This window comes from Balaenoptera ricei, chromosome X (assembly GCF_028023285.1).
Source record: "Balaenoptera ricei isolate mBalRic1 chromosome X, mBalRic1.hap2, whole genome shotgun sequence".
In the NCBI taxonomy this organism is placed as follows: domain Eukaryota; kingdom Metazoa; phylum Chordata; class Mammalia; order Artiodactyla; family Balaenopteridae; genus Balaenoptera; species Balaenoptera ricei.
In genome coordinates, this window is record NC_082660.1 from 39,523,033 (window position 1) to 39,539,862 (window position 16,830).

General features: G+C 40.4%; 1 protein-coding gene across 1 annotated transcript; it reads left to right on the plus strand.

The window, feature by feature from the left end:
* Positions 1 to 894: 894 nt before the first annotated feature.
* On the plus strand, positions 895 to 1,310 carry LOC132357469 (small nuclear ribonucleoprotein E-like). Its single transcript, XM_059910952.1, has one exon. The coding sequence runs from the start codon at positions 910 to 912 to the stop codon at positions 1,186 to 1,188; it is 279 nt and encodes a 92-aa protein (XP_059766935.1). The 5' UTR covers positions 895 to 909; the 3' UTR covers positions 1,189 to 1,310.
* Positions 1,311 to 16,830: the final 15,520 nt, after the last annotated feature.

The following is a 16,830-nucleotide window of genomic DNA, read 5'->3' on the forward strand; positions in this document are numbered from 1 at the left end:
GCCAGAATGTCCTGGACTGTGTAAGAGAGCCTGTATCAGTCATGATAGGCAAGGCAATACTGTGGAAACCAGCAATACTTAAATCTCAGTGACTTCAAATATGAGAGGTGGATTTATTGCTTGGTCTTCATGGCTGACTGGGGCTCTTGCTCCACACTGTTGCCATCCACACTCTGGGACTCACACTGAGGGCAGCCATCCTCTGAAAACATGGCAAAGTATGCAGTGGCTCTCAGAGCTCCTGCCCGAGAGTGACACACATCACTTCAGCTCACATTTCACTGGCCAGTGTAAGTCATATGGCTGCACCTAACTTCACACAGGTGGAAACACAACCCTACCGTGTGCCTCGAAGGTGAGAGAACAGAATGTTGTGAAAAATCGTAATGCCTTAAACAATCTGCCATTCTGATCACTAAGTGTTCAGTTTACTCTCCTTTTATGCAGAAGACACTCATACTTACCCCAAAGGAGGCAATCCAAAAATGCCATTCAGGGACTTCCCTGGGGGTCCCGTGGTTAAGGCTCCACACTTCCACTGCAGGGGGCATGGGTTCAGTCCCGGGTCGGGAAACTAAGATCCTGCATGCCGCGTGGTGCAGCCAAAATTAAAAAAATGCCATTCAGTCTTGGCATTGAGCTCAAAGTCCAGCATCTCTGGGTGATACATGGTAGTCTCTACATCTAGGAGTGATATGCAATGATGACTACATGAGTTCTGGATAGACTGCCCTTGAACCAGAGACATATGGACCAAAACTTAAAAGTGTCCCCACATATACAACATACATGCTAGAACAGAGGCAGGCTAACAGGCATAAGAATCCTATTTAAAAATTGGAAAAAACATTCCGGAAGTTGCTTTTTGAGGCAGTGTGCGGGATAGTGTGGTCTTTGTGAGCTTCCACCATGGCGTACTGGGGCCAGGGCCAGAAGGTGCAGAAGGTGATGGTGCAGCCAATCAATCTCATCTTCAGATACTTGCAAAATAGATCTCGGATTCAGGTGTGGCTTTATGAGCAAGTGAATATGCGGATAGAGGGCTGTATCATTGGTTTTGATGAGTATATGAACCTCGTATTAGATGATGCAGAAGAGATTCATTCTAAAACAAAGTCGAGAAAACAACTGGGTCGGATCATGCTAAAAGGAGGTAACATTACTCTGCTCCAAAGTGTCTCCAACTAGAAATGATCAATGAAGTGAGAAATTGTTGAGAAGGCAATACAGTTTTTTTAGGTGTGCTTTGTTAGAAGTGTAGTTCTAAAGCATTTATTCATATTGTTTTGCTCACCTTTATGTTATTACCAGATGACGATAAATGCTGTGGGATTGTTTTTATTAAAAAAAAAATTGGAAAAATGGAAGACCTTGGTCTGCAGAGATTCTACTGGGCGGACGTTGTGGAGCGGGCTTCTGGCGGGGGGTGGATGGTAATTATTCAGCCCCAACTCTGCTTCATAGGCCTTAGTCATCCTTCTTGGCCTCATGTACAAAGGCATGGGAGAATATGCCCTCCTTGAGCAGTTTTCTCAATCTGCTTTTGCTCGGTCATGTCAACCTGTCACAGACTTTCTTTTCCAGGCCTGTGGTTTCTTTGGCAGTATAGCGTCCCCCCTCCACAATTAGCTTTTTATCTATGTAATTCCAATGATATCCAGGTGCCAGTAGCCAGACACATACACACACACACACACACACACACACACACACACAAACACACACACCTTTTGTAAATATCTGTCTTTTCATTTAAATGAGGGAAACTTGAGGCTATTACTGTTTGGTGGGAAAGCTATGTTCTCACGTTTGTAATAATCAAGAGAGGTTAGTTTATGCTGCATTGACAAACAAATGCAACATTACAGAGACTTCACAAAGAACGGGTCTAGGGAATTCCCTCGTGTTCCAGTGGTTAGGACTCTGCGTTCTCACTACCAAGGCCCCTGGGTTCGATCCCTGGTCGGGAAACTAAGATCCCACAAGGCGCACGATGGGGCCAAAACAAACAAACAAATAACGGTCTATTTCTCACTTGTACTACAAGTCTATTGAGGGTCAGCTGGGAGCCCTGCTCTGTGTCTCCTCACTCCCGTACTCAGGCTAAAGGAAAAGAGAGCAGAGTGAATCCCACTGTGGCTCTAAGAGCTCCTTTTTGAGCTCATACATGTTATGTCCACTCACGTTTCACTGGCCAACTCAAGCCAAGTGGGTAAAACTAATTTCAAGTGGCAAGAAAAAAAAAATCCTGCCATGTGCACTGGAAGGAGAGAGAACTGGAATATTTGTGAAGAGCATTAATAACTATCACAAATGACCTGAACTTTTGCATGATCTATTGCAGGGTTTCCAAAATATGACAAAGATGGCATACCAGCCAGACCCGTGAGGCTTTGGGACAGATGATCTGATACAGAGACATAATGGTAGCGGGCTAATATTTTAATGTTAACTGATAGGCTTTTTTTTTTCATTTTTTTGTTAAGTACCTTTGTCCCATGACTCCTGTCTCACCTCATCTGCTTGGCCACCCAGGAGTTACTGAATCAGCGTAGGAAAGATACAGCAGAGCAAAAGAATAATCTCTCAGCTGGGGTAGGGAATGATGGGCGATTTTCAAATAGATGGTTGAAACTCCTAGCAGAAACATTGGTTGAACGAATGGGTTTTGAGTCTCGACAGCACGGTGTTTTGAGTACCAAAAATCAATATTTAATGCTGTAAACAGTAGATTGGTGATAACGCATGCTGAGAAGGTCAGTTCTCCTTCCCTTGACTTGAGAAAGATTCTATTGCCAGGGTAGTAGAGAGGAGAGGGCATGCAGATGGAAACTGGGGTGGTCTGAGTCTGTACTTTAGGACCCCTTCCCAGGTTTTCTTAATCTCTTATAATTCTTTTTAATTCAACCAGTTTACAAAGGTAAATCAGGCATAGTTCTTATTCTCACAGAGCTCAAAACCTTGGCAGAGGGAATAGATATGTAAAGAGATAATTATAGGGACTTCCCTGGTGGCACAGTGGTTAAGAATCTGCCTGCCAATGCAGGGGACATGGGTTTGATCCCTGGTCCGGGAAGATCCCACATGCCGCAGAGCAACTAAGCCCATGCACCACAACTACTGAGCCTGCGCTCTAGAGCCCGCGTGCCACAACTACTGAACCCGTGAGCCACAACTACTGAAGCCTGTGCGCCTAGAGCCCATGCTCCACAACAAAAGAAGCCACTGCAATGAGAAGCCCGTGCACCGCAACGAAGAGTAGCCCCTGCTCGCCGCAACTAGAGAAAGCCCGCGCACAGCAACGAGGACACAGCGCAGCCAAAAATTAATTAATTAATTAATTAATTTTAAAACAGAGATAATTATAGACTGTTTGACTAAAATTCAAGTACAAAGAAGTGCAATTGTTACGGGAGAAGAAGAGGAAACCAGTGTCTCTCTGGGGGTAGGGTACGCAGAGACAAGAAGAAAGCTTCAACTTTCCCACCTCTTCTAATGGGAAGGAGAGGACCAAAGTCATGTAGCATTTTTTTTTAAATGCTATTGTCATCACTCTTACTCTATTTCTTCTACATCCTCTGTTATCCCCACCCCCTACCATAAACTGGTTTCCATTATACTCATGCTCTGAAGATCCTGCTTTTTTCCAAATTGGTCCTTCCCAAAACATAAGACCCTTCTTTTAGACCTTCCTCAACACAACCACTGAGGCTGCGTTGAGGCTGAGGGAGATTCACTGTGAAGCTAATGAGACTGAAGCTTCAGAGCCCCTCATTCACCTGGGCCCCTTCTAAGGTCCTGGGAGGGGCCTTCATGATAGGCTCACATTGTCGTATGATTGTATACAGTTTCCAAAAGTATATATTTCAACAGCAATTGCTTAAGATCACTGTCTCCTTCCCCTCCAACTTCTCCTCTTCGCCACTTCCCCTAATCACATTGTCGTGTGATTTTATACAGTTTCCAAAAGTATATATTTCAACAGCAATTGCTTAAGATCACTGTTTCCTTCCCCTCCAACTTCTCTTCTCCACTTCCCCTAATGTAAAGTAGTGGTGGAAAAACTGTGGCCCTGTGTTGGATCTGGCTACAAGGAAGTTGAACTAGAGATCTATACTGGTTCCCTAAGGCTACTGCAATAAATCATCACAAATCTGGTGGCTTAAAACAATAGAAGTGTATCCTCTTACAGTTTTGGAGGCCAGAAGTCCAAAATCAAGGTGGCAGCGGGACTCTTTCAGGAGGCTCTGGGAGAGAATTCATTCCTTGCCTCTTCTAGCATCTGGTGGCTGCCAGCCTTCCTTGGTGTTCTTTGGCTTCTGACTGCATCATTCCAATCTCTGTCGCTGTCTTCACATCACCTTCTCCTCTGTGTGTGTAATCTCCGTCTCCCTGTCTCTTATAAGGACACTTGTGATGATCTTTAGGGTTCACCTGGATAATCCAGGATAATTTCCTTATCTCAAGATCCTAAATCATATTCCCCGAATCCTTTTTGCTTATAAAGTAATATCTGCGTGTTCCAGGGATTAAGACATGACATCTTTGGGTTGCCATTATTCAACATTTTAGTCATGTTTAGTGGGATATATCTATGCAGATTTGCAACCCCATTTCCTTGTACAGTTAAGCTGTTGCTAAGCATCCTGATAAAATAATCCTACTTCCCAAGGGGCTGACTAACCTCATACTGTAACACGAAGGACAGGGCCATATTGTGATATGAAACTGTCCTGTGGTGCCTGGAACCAAAAGTATGTAGAAGGTAATAGAGGAAAGATAAGTGTAGGGAGACTGAACCTGATCTGTGAAAAATTATTCTCAAAATCACAGCATATCTATGAAAAAAATTGATAGAGATTTTCCTAAAATTGACAACAATCCTAAAAATGTACATGTCACTGTCTATAATAACTTGTGAAATGGAAAGAAACATTTCCTAAACTATTAATAAGAAAAAACCAAATTTCTATCATACATGCTAAAAGAAAGACTGAATTATTTTTCTATTTTCTATATAGAAAAGGATTCTATGAAAGCTCAAAGAACATGTAGCCAAAAATGTAGGAAAACTGTATTATAGAGGTGTGTCAGGCAGCTAATTCATAAAAAATATTTAATTTTTAAAGATTTTTGGGATATTTGCCAGGTTTTAAAAATTTTATAATTTGTTGTGTTTTCTCCTTCTAAATGAAAATTAACTTTTGTAATCAATCTTGTATTCATCTTCTAAAGTGACTCTCAGAATCGTGTAAACTTTAGGCCTAATAAAACTTAGAGGATTCCCTAACTGGGAGACCCTCCTCAGACTATTTTATGGTTCAGGCTCTTTCTGGAGCGAGTGAAGGAGACAGCTTCTTATATGCATAAAGGGAAATCGTCCCAGGAGTCAGAGCTCCTCAACATTACCAAGAAGTCACCCTTGTTCCCAGCTTGGCAAAGCTGGCAACACAGAATAGTTGCTCTCCAGCTTCTTGTTCAGGGTGTCAGCCTGAACTCAGTGCTTCTCACAAGCTTAAATGAAAAAACAAATACTTCTGGGTGATTGAATAAGTGATGCACAGTGCATCCATCCATTCTTTGCACATGCTAATATCCTTCCCTGGAGCAAGCCAGGCCCTCAGAGATACGTGTGGGTTCCCCTGCCGAATGGCTCTTCCTCGATCATGTTTCTATGGTGGCACCAAGGGAAATATAAGAAACTGCCTGTGAAGCCTGCTTCTGTACTTACTGTGAGGATGCTGTTGAGGAAGTTATCGATTATGTTCCTGTTGATGAGGCCCCAAGGGAAACATTTCCCTCTGGTTCTCCTGAGCATCAAGTTTGATTTTTGTCTTATGGAAGTTGTAAATCACGTGTCTGGTTTTGTCTCTCACATCTCATGTTTCTAGCGGAACTCCGAGGACTTAGAATACACATTTCGGGTACCAGTATTACCCCGGCTCCTTGTTACCTTAACTACTTGAATTTTTTCCTTTACCTTGATTTTCTTATTTGCTTCTTATCTTATTAAATGTATTTATGTAAGCCACCCTAAAACCAGTCTGCAACAAGGTGGGCATAAATAAATCATTTAAAAACCATGTTAAATGATTAAAAAATAATAAAACACCTAAGGCACATTTCCCTTCAAGGCATTATTAATTATGTGATATTTCTGCACAGGTCTTTTGCCAGCAAGTCAGAACCTCATTTAGTGAGAAAGGGTCCAAGTTTCATTAATGAAACCTTAGTCATTCTCATTTGAGAAAAAAAAGAAACAAAGAAAGAAAAGCAACCTCATTTTCTTTCCTCTTACTTTTTTTCTTTTTCTCCTTTGCACTATGATTATTGTTCATTTAAGAGGACAAAAGTTCTCTGAGGCCTCCAGTTCTTTCTTATTCAAGTAGGTTTAGTCAAATTACACACGACAAAGATGACAAAGGCCTCCCTAATCTGCAGTGCTTTCTGCTCCTGGGAGAACTGGCCTTGCATCTCCTTTCCCTTGCCTGAGTCAGCATTTGGCTCATCCAAAGCTATGGGGCCCCAGCTTAGACTTAGAAATAATAAGCAAGGAGAGAGAGAACAACAGCCCATATTTTAAATTTGAAAAGGAACCCTGCTCTTTAGAGCAATTGTGTTGTTAATACAGTTCAGAAAAAAAGGGACTAGGGGGATTCAAGGAAATGAAAAAACAGTCTCTCTACAATCCCACTTAATTGTGACACTGAACTCTAGAGTCGGGTAATACCTCTCAGGCTAAAAAGATACCAAGATATCTAGCTAAGTTTATTTTACCTACTCAGGGCTGAATTCCCTTATCTTGTTATTCCCCAAAGAAAAGTTCATCTGGTCATTTGCTGATTAAGTGATATAAGCTGGATAGTCTACATTAATTCTGATAGTCTTCTTTTTTTCATATTTTTTCCAGCTTTGGTTAACCCAGTTTCTAGTTAACTTGTAGTAACAAGTAACTGACCACAAGTTCGTGTGCCCTACGCATGGTGAGGCCAAACAAACTGAAACGTTGGACTTTGGGGTAGAGAAAGGTTGATGGCAGCGCCAAGCAAGGAGAGTGGTTGGCTTGTGCTCAAAAAACCCAAACTCCTTGATGGTTTTCAGGGAGCAGTTTTTATAGGCAAAATTTGGGGAGAGGGCTGCAGGGTATGTGACTTCCTTCTGATTGGTTGGTGGTGAGGTAACAGGGCGGTGCTCTAGGGATCTTGTGCTCAGCCTGAAGTTACCATCCTCCACCTGGGTGGGGACCTTAGTTCCTGCAAGAGAACTCAAAGATATTGTTATGCATATTCCTTGAGTAGGACCCTGCTTTAATGGCTTCGCTATAGTTTCTTGATTGCTCCCTTGTTTCTGCATTCCCTTACTTCCCTGATTAGTAACTCTTTGACTCTTCTCTTTGGTATTGAGGAAGGTCTACCGAGGCTGAAGCCTTTATCCTGCAAGTAAGAAATGGGAGATATGGAAAGGCTTTGTATCCTGGAGGGCCCCACAGGATCCTGCTCAGTTTCAAACCTTTTATAAAATTTTTAGATTATTTTTTCTTCACTTCCATTATTGCTAAAATTTCTTGCCCCCTTAACAGGGCCAATTTTTAACTGCATATCTAAATTAAATTCCTTTTAATTTATTTTTGACCTGGTGCCCACCCGATTTCAAGTTCAGGTAATTATGTTTCATCTCAGAATTAATGAATCAATTTTCTATTCTACATTTCCCTATCAACGTTCTTCTGATCTTGACATGGCATTCCTTTATTTACTTCCCCCAGGCATATATTCCATCTTATACACCATCCTCTACCTTATGATTTACTGTCTGCTTCTATGTCCTGTCCACTGGCAATTCACCGGAACACTTCAGATCAATGTTTGCCTTGTGACCCTATGCAAATTACAGTCACATTTTCCTGACAGCCTCTGCTCATTCTGTGTCCATTCATGAAGGCTCCTTGTCTGCCTCTTCCTAAGCTGCCTTAGAGTTCCTCCGAGGTCACATCCTATTTTGAATGATAGGGATGTGAAATTGAGGCCCCAAAACAAATCATCTAAAGTAAACAAGCAACTCTAAACCCAAGCATCCATCAGAGAGGAATCACATTTGTAGAGAATAAAAAAGATTAAGGTTGATTTTGAATGGCTCTCTACTCATGGTGGGGGGGTGTGCATGTGTCTAGGTGAGTAGGAGAATATTTGCAGCCTGAAGTGAAATAGAGGCAGGACCTCACAGAGGAGAGGCTAACCTGAAACCCCACTGGGAAGACATGTAAATGATGTTACCAGGGACCTATCTACTCCAGCTGCCTGGGAGGTGGGGGCATGATTCCTGTCCCATGGCATACACCAGTTTGGCATCTGGAATGCTGGCTTTCTCTGATAAGAGGAGGATGCTGGAGAGTCTTTTTATTTGACTCTACTTACTTCTTAGTAGGTAACAAGGAAGCCTACACATCTTGCTACCATGCCGTGTCCCAGAGGGGGCCCACCTGCCATCTCCCTGTTGTCTTATATCAACCTTTCTGACCACAGGTGAGCCAAGGGCTCCATGAATGCTCAGTTTCAATGAACTGGCAAGACTATTTGTTTTCCTTAGAGTGCCATTTCTGCTCCATGTTTGACTCATTAAACATGTTTATGTGACAGTTGCTTAAATCAGGATCCTTTCCATTTGGTGGTTCTGTCATGAGGCTTTAGAAGCTATGTTTATTGTGTGTCAATCATGCTGCACATGCATTTTCTTTCTTTACCCCAACTCCCATAATCTCAATTAACAAAAACATCCAAAAAAGAAGTCCAAGAAAAGTATTACACATCATTTGATCAGTAAAGACCATATTATACAATCAAAGGGACATTAAACAAAACAGTAGTAGTGCTTAATGTGTTGAGAACTTATAAGGTGGCAGGCACATGCAAAGGTACAAAACAATTTTCATGTAGTTTGTTGAATCTTAATAGCAACTCTGAAAAGTGGGTATGTAGAAATACAGAAAAGTACAGTTCTTATTCCCCACTCCAGAGGGGGAAAGGCCAGCTGGCTGGTTTCTAGAGGAATTTGTTACCCTTATGAACTTCAGCCTGACTCAGCTTATGGGCCTAAAAACTTGATTATACTGGTTTAGTGAGTGTAGAGCCATCTTTCAGGGATAAATCGTAGGACAAAGGGAAATCACCATCAGACAAACCAGATACTCAAACCCACATGCTCAGCATATGTATCAGTCAGGGGCTCAACAGGAGACAGATGGCATGCTGAAATTAGGATAATTGGGGGAGGGTTTAATAAAGGGGTTATCTACAAAAGTGTGGGCAGGAGTTGGGAAACCATATAGGATAGTACAGAACTGAAGGCTAGTAAAAATTGCTCTATTTCCACTTCTGTGCCTGAAAGGATGAGGAGAAGGAGTGGTCTCAATGAGAGAGTTTTGGAGAAGGGACCACCTTGACAGGAGCTGCAATCTTCAACTGAGGGACTTAGCCTACCCAAACCAATCTTACAAAGAGAAAGCTGTAGGAATAAATAAATGTTCTGAAATCACTCTTCTCTCCAGTTTCCAGGTAGGGCTTCCCATTGGAGAAGCCCAATAAGAAGCCAAAGGCAAGATTGTTCCTTGAGGCAGTCCATGGAGGTCAGCTTCCTGGAGTAAAGAGTAGGGTAGAGAAGGGTGGAGAGTAAATATTTAGAGACATAGAATATCTTCTCCTTAAGCCAAACCTTGATCAGGGCCACTTCATTAACTTATCATGAATAATAACCGTACCAAGAGATCCTTAGAATTTATGTGGTCAGCCCATTGCCCACTGTAGGCAGACTATGTAAAAGGTCAGATCGTAATTAGAAATATGTTAGTAAGCATGGACCCAGGGTAAGGGAAGCCAGAAGTAATTGATGATGTCAACATAAGATTGCCTGATATATTCATATTACAGAAGGGATGATTTCATTCCTGGGACTGGAATACTGAAAGCTAAAAAGCCCTCTGGTATCTATTTCTGCATAACAAACCACCCCAAAACTTAGTGACTTAAAGCAATAAACAATTATTTTTCATAATTCTTTAGGTTAGCTGAGTGTTTTTTCTGAGCTGGCAACTTCTTTGGGGCTAGATGGTCTAGGATGGCCTCACTGACATATATGGGGCCTCAGCTGGGATGGCTGAGATGGCTGGACAGCTAAGGCCTCTCTACAGGTAGGCTCTCATCATCCAGGAGGTTAGCCCAGGCTTGTTCACATGATGGGGAGAGAGTTCCCAGCAGCAAGGGAAGGCAAGCACCGCTATGTAAGTGCTGTTTGAACCTCTGCTTGTGTAATATTTGCCAATATCCCATTGGCCAAAGCAAGTTACATTGACAAAATCAGATTCAAGGCTGGAGGATTAGATTCTACCTCTTGATGGAAGGAGCTTTCAATCTACCATACCTGTATTTCCATGTTAGAGATGGTCTATCCTGTTGGACAGGAAATACTCAGAATTTGTCAGCTTACACTCTGTCTCCCTTTCCCAACATTTGGACAATTGTGTGTGATGTTCTGCTATGTTTCTATGGCTAACTGCAACCCCTATTCTGACTGCAGTTGCTACCAGATCTTACAGCCATCCTGTCTTTTTAAGGGCTATTGGGCAATGAGTCATAGTATTAATATTTAGCTTAATTTTCAGACAAAATTTTATTTTTCTGGTTTCCAATTTCTTAAGGGGCTCTAAAATTTAGTCCCAAAGCATGGACAATATGTTTATGATTCCCATTTTTCAGATGATAGAACTGAGAACACAGACAGTAGAAGTTAGATTTGAACTCAGGTCTAACAGAATCCATAGCCTGTTCTCTTTCCTTTATACTCAGTTACTTTTCCAAATTTATATGAAAACATTTGTAAACCACAAAGTACTACTGAAATATAAAGGAACATAATCATCATCTTTATTATTATTAGAATTGTCAGTATTATTCAGAGTAGAGTCAGGGTTCATAGTGAGGTAACAGCTCTCTAAAGACAATTTTCTGTTTTTTTTCTTCTTTCTTTCTTTCTTTCTGGCTGCTGCATTGGGTCTTTGTTGCTGTGCATGGGCTTTCTCTAGTTTTGTCGAGCGGGGGCTGCTCTTCGTTGCAGCGTGCAGGCTTCTCATTGCGGTGGCTTTTCTTGTTGCAGAGCACAGGCTCTAGGCATGTGGGCTTCAGTAGTTGCGGTGTGTGGGCTCAGTTGTTGTGGTGTGCGGGCTCTAGGGTGGGCGGGCTTCAGTAGTTGTGGCATGTGGGCTAAGTAGTTGTGGCTCACAGGCTCTAGAGCGCAGGCTCAGTAGTTGTGGCGCGTGGGCTTAGTTGCTCCACGGCATGTGGAATCTTCCCAGACCAGGGATCGAACCTGTGTCCCCTGCATTGTCAGGCGGATTCTTAACCACTGCACCACCAGGGAAGTCCTAAAAGACAATTTTCGTTCTTTTCTTCTCTCTGGAGCCAGAAATTAGCACTTCATAAGACTTACGTAAGAATCAGTCTGTAACAGAAGGTTGAGTTTAATGGTTTTCCATTCTATTAAATAGCCATTTATTCTTTTAAATTAGCTGTCATTTCAATAGGAAAGCCAATTGGTTGAGCAACTGGGCTATAAGGTGTACAAATTAAAACAACTGTGGAGCATGCATGTCTCATGTTCCCATTATACTTTACATCAGGGGCATGGACAAGCTCACAGGTTGATGAAAACTCAGTCTTTGCCCTCAGGAAAAATACTGTCTAATTTAGGGTCATCAACTAATATTTAATTATGACTTAACTGAGTCCCCTATATTCAAATAGATTGCAGGTTTCTTAGTGGCAAGAATTGAGATTTTATGCTTCTTTTGTGTAGCATTTAGCACATAACACACATAATAAGTGCCTGAGAATATTTTAATTAATGAATTGATTGAAGATTGAAAGAAGTTAATGAGCAGAATTTGAGGGGGAATAGTGACTCTTTTTATAAAATACGATTGATAAACATTAATAGTTTGGATCAGTAAAGAATTTGGTTTGGCTGCAATAACAGATACCCAAATAAGAACATCTTATCAAAGATAGGGGGTTTATTTTTATTTCAGATAACATTAAATCCAGAGCTAGGAAAAAAGAGGTATGATGGATTCAGGGATGTCATCAAGGACACCGTCTCCTTGGCTTTTTCTGCTCCATCATCTCAAGCATAAGCATTTACAATATGCATTATCAATTTATCAGCATCTCACAACACATACTTTGGGAAATGTTAATCTAAATGAATCCCTTTATTTTACAGATTCAACAGAATTTTATTCAACAGATATTTATTAAGCAGTTACTAGATGCCCAAAATAGGTTTTGAAGCTATGGAAAAGGACAGATAAGGATATCAAGATCCAAAGGGGTGAAGTGGTTTGAAAGTTGACGCATCAAGTAAATAAACTGAGCCAAGGCTAGAGTCTGAGCTCTCCAACAGCTGTGTTCCCTTCCTTTGACAAACATGACTAAACATCACAAAAAATTATAGAGGGCAGGTATTTTTGTAATAATTCTCCTTCTCCAGATCAGTAAATGTGGCTCAGAGACAGAATAACTTGCCCAAGATCACCCAACTAACAAAATATTGAACAATAACTCTATTATGACCTGTCTGACCCCAGATTCTTTATTCTTCTACTACAGTATGTTTATTGTTTTCCTATTATGACTTTGATATGGCAAAAGATAGAATCAGCTGGCTGCTCTAAGGAGCTCAGGGCTGGAGTTTAGGGTTAGTTCCTTGTCCTAAAGGGACCTGCTGCAGGAACATGAAAACAAGGCTTGGGCATTCAAGATGCCAGTGAGCTGACCATCTCTGATGGGGGTTAGTCTATACATTAGGCTGTACTCTGCCCATCTGCGGTCACTGCAGACACCATATGTGTTAGTGCCAGACTACTTCAACACTCTATTGCCAATAGAGTCTTCAGTGAATGATCCAGACATCATTGTCTCAAGTCTTGAGCAGGGCTGAACTTGTCAGTTGTATAGAGTAGTGGCATCCATGAGTTTTCTGACACTCCTTTTATAATCCTTTCTTTCCTTGCAACATACTCTCTTTACTGTACGTGCTCTTTATATCCCATCCGCCACCAAGTCCTTTCTTACATTTCTTCCTTACATAAGTATTTTGAAGTGTTTCCTTTATCTTTTCCATTGACAGTCTTCAGTGTTGCATTCCTGGATTATTGTCATGGAGAGACTAAATATAAGGCTATTTTCAGCCTCTCCCATTCCACAGCATCTTGCCCTATGCTTCCAGAAAAATCTTATTTACACCTAATGCCGTTTCCATGTTCAAAATGCATACACAATACCTAGCCTGTCATTACTGTCTTTTGCCAAATGTGGCAGACAGTCCTAATGACTTATCCACATCCCTTTCCCCCTTGTGCTTTAATAACAGAGCTCTAGTTTTATTCAGGTCAGCAAGATACCTAGTGAAAAGACTACATTTATAAGTGTTTCTTGAAGATATGGATGACCTATCCATTGCAGTAAGAAGAAAACACTTAATAGACCCCTAGAAAAATCTATTAAAAGATAGTTGACTTAGCTAGGAGAAACTGGAATGTAGACTTGATGGATGTTAGTTTGGGAGGTAGAATTCATGCACTAAAGAGCAGAAAAACAGAAGGCACTTGCCTCTGAAAACTTCATGGACCTGCCATGACAGCTCTGGACAGGCTACTTCTAGAATTATTTTCATGTGAGGGAAATAAGTCTAAGCCAAATATACGCAGTTACCGATTAACATTAATAATCCATTGCAGTGAATGAGACATACTACATTAAAAAGCTAAATGGGAGTTTATTTCCCATTATTTTAAATGAGAAAAAAATGGGTTAAATATCAGTGTCAACCAAAACCAGCTCACCAATTTCTTTTTTTTTTTTTTTAATTTTTATTTATTATTTATTTATTATGTTTATTTTTGGCTGTGTTGGGTCTTCGCTTCTGTGTGAGGGCCCTCTCCAGTTGCGGCGAGTGGGGGCCACTCTTCATCGCGGTGCGCGGGCCTGTCACTATCGCGTCCTCTCTTGTTGCGGAGCAGAGTCTCCAGACGCTCAGGCTCAGTAGTTGTGGCTCACGGGCCCAGTTGCTCCGCGGCATGTGGGATCTTCCCAGACCAGGGCTCGAACCCGTGTCCCCTGCATTGGCAGGCAGATTCTCAACCACTGCGCCACCAGGGAAGCCCACCAATTTCTTAAAACATAATTAAACACAGTCAAATGCCAACATGTAAGTAACAATAAATTGTGTTGAGATGTAAAATGCTCAAACTATCACTTCCTGACATGCAAACAATCAATGTAGTTGTCAGTGTAGTTGGGCTTTCACTTCCAGCCAAAATGGAGTAACAGGTACCAGATTTATCTACCCAACAGAAACAACAAAAACATTGGATAAGCATATGAGACAACAGTTTTTAAGATACTGGACATTATGTAAAAAAAGACAGTGCTTTCTGAGGAATGAGAAAGAAATGAGATAAGCCCAATGAATTGGCCCAGTTTACTGATTTGAAAGAATTTCCAGGCTGAAGTGCACAGAGGGGGAAGTAAGGCAGAGCCAAAAGGATTCCCTGAGTTGAGAAAATGTGCATGAGAGTCTAGAAAGAAGAATATGGCTAGAGTTTGCAAGACAGGGTATCAAAGAGGAGTTAACTGCACAAAGAGAAAACTTCGGTAATTTGCAGGGGATCACACTTGAGTATTCAGCAGAGTATTGATCAGTGCATGCAAGTGTGAAAAATCCTGAGGCTGAGGGAAAAAACACTCCAAAGGATTATAAGTAATAGTGCATAGTGCTCACACTGAGTTGGGAATAATCCCACTAGCTATACTGGAAAACTTCATGATGCGTGAAGGATCAGGCAGGGGACACAGAAGGGTCTTATCTCAGTAGTGGGGAATAATTAATACTAGACAGCACTGTTCCAGTCCTACCTAATGAATTTTAAAAGCAAAACTCAGAATATCTGGCATTTAATAAAAAATTACCGAGCATGCGTAAAAACAGGAATACATGACCTATACAGGCATATCTTGGAGATGGTGTGGGTTCAGTTCAAGACCACCACAATAAAGCAAATATCATAATAAAATGAGTCACATGAATTTTTCAGTTTCCCAGTGCATGTAAAAGTTATGTTTATACTATTCTGTAGTGTATTAAGTATACAACAGAATTATGTCTAAAAAAAGAAAAACCCAATGTACATATTTAATTTAAAAATACTTTATTTCCTAAAAAACGCTAACCATCATCTGAGCCCTCAGTGAGTTGTAATCTTTTTGCTGGTGGAGGGTTTGAAATATGGCAAGAATTACCAAAATGTGAGAGAAACATGAAGTGAGCAAATACTGTTGGAAAAATAGTGCCAATAGACTTGCTTGAAGTAGGGTTACCACAGACCTCTAATCTGTAAAAAACGCAATATCTGTGAAGCACAATAAAACAAAGTGCAATAAAACAACATATGTCTGTAATGACAAAAATAATCACACAATTAAAACTGACGCAGAACTAGTAAAGTGGTTAGAATAAGTAAACAATGACATTAAAACAGTTATTATAATTATATTCCATATGTTCAAAAAGTTAAATAGAGATATGGACGATATAATAGATGACCCAAATCAAAATTGTAGAAATGAAAATGGTAATGTCAGAGATGCAAAATACACTGGATAGAATTGACGGCAGATTAGTCATTGCAGAAGAAACAATTAGCAAATTTGAAGACATAAAAAGAAACTAGAAAATAAAACACAGAGAGAAAAAAATAACTTTAAAAAAAAATGAAAAGAGCATCCATGAGTCATGGAACAACAGCAAGTGTACTAATACACATGTAATCAGAGTTTGGGAAAGAGAGGTGAGGAATAAACTTTTAAGAAATAATGGCCCACAAATTTCCAAATATTATGAAAAACATATACCCAGAGATTCAAGAAACTCAACATAACTGAAGTACAAGAAAGATGAAAGCAACTACTCTAAAGCACATTATAATAAATTTGTACAGAATTAGTGATAAAGAGAAAATCTAAAAAACAGTGAGAGAAAAAAATTATATGTTATATACAGAGGAGCAAAGATAAAAATAACATCAGATTTCTCGTAGGAAACAATCAAGTGAGAAGACAATGAAGCAACAGGTTTAAAGTACTAGAAGGGGAAAAAAAGTCGATCTAGAATTTTATACCGAGTGAAAATATCTTTCAAAAATGAAGGCAAAGTAAAAATCTTTCAAAGATACAAAGGCTGTGAGAATTTATCACCAGCACACATGCTCTTTAAGAAATGTTGAAGTCATTCTGGAAGAAGGAAAATGATACCAGATGGTAAAACAAATCTATATAAAGGAATGAAGAGACCTGGAAATGGTAACTATGTGGATAAATTTCTATTTTTCTTATCATATAATGATTTTTAAATCAAAATTGACTGTTTAAAATAATAACAATGTACTTTGGTGTTTATAACTTATGTAGAAATAAAATGTATGACAACTCAGAAGTTGGGAGGAGTGAAATGGAGGTATACTATTATTAAGTTCTTATACTATATGTGAAGTGGTATAATATCATTTGAAGGTAAATTGTGATAAGTTACATATGTATACTATAAATTCTAAAGCAACCACTAAAATAAAAAAACAAGGAGTTAAACCAACTTCGGAGAGAAAGTGGAATCATAAAAAATATCTATTCAGGGCTTCCCTGGTGGCACAGTGGTTGAGAATCTGCCTGCTAATGCAGGGGACACGGGTTCGAGCCCTGGTCTGGGAAGATCCCACATGCCGCGGAG

Excerpts from the sequence above, each read along its gene's own strand:
- LOC132357469 (XM_059910952.1), top strand. The coding sequence starts at position 910 with ATGGCGTACTGGGGCCAGGGCCAGAAGGTGCAGAAGGTGATGGTGCAG.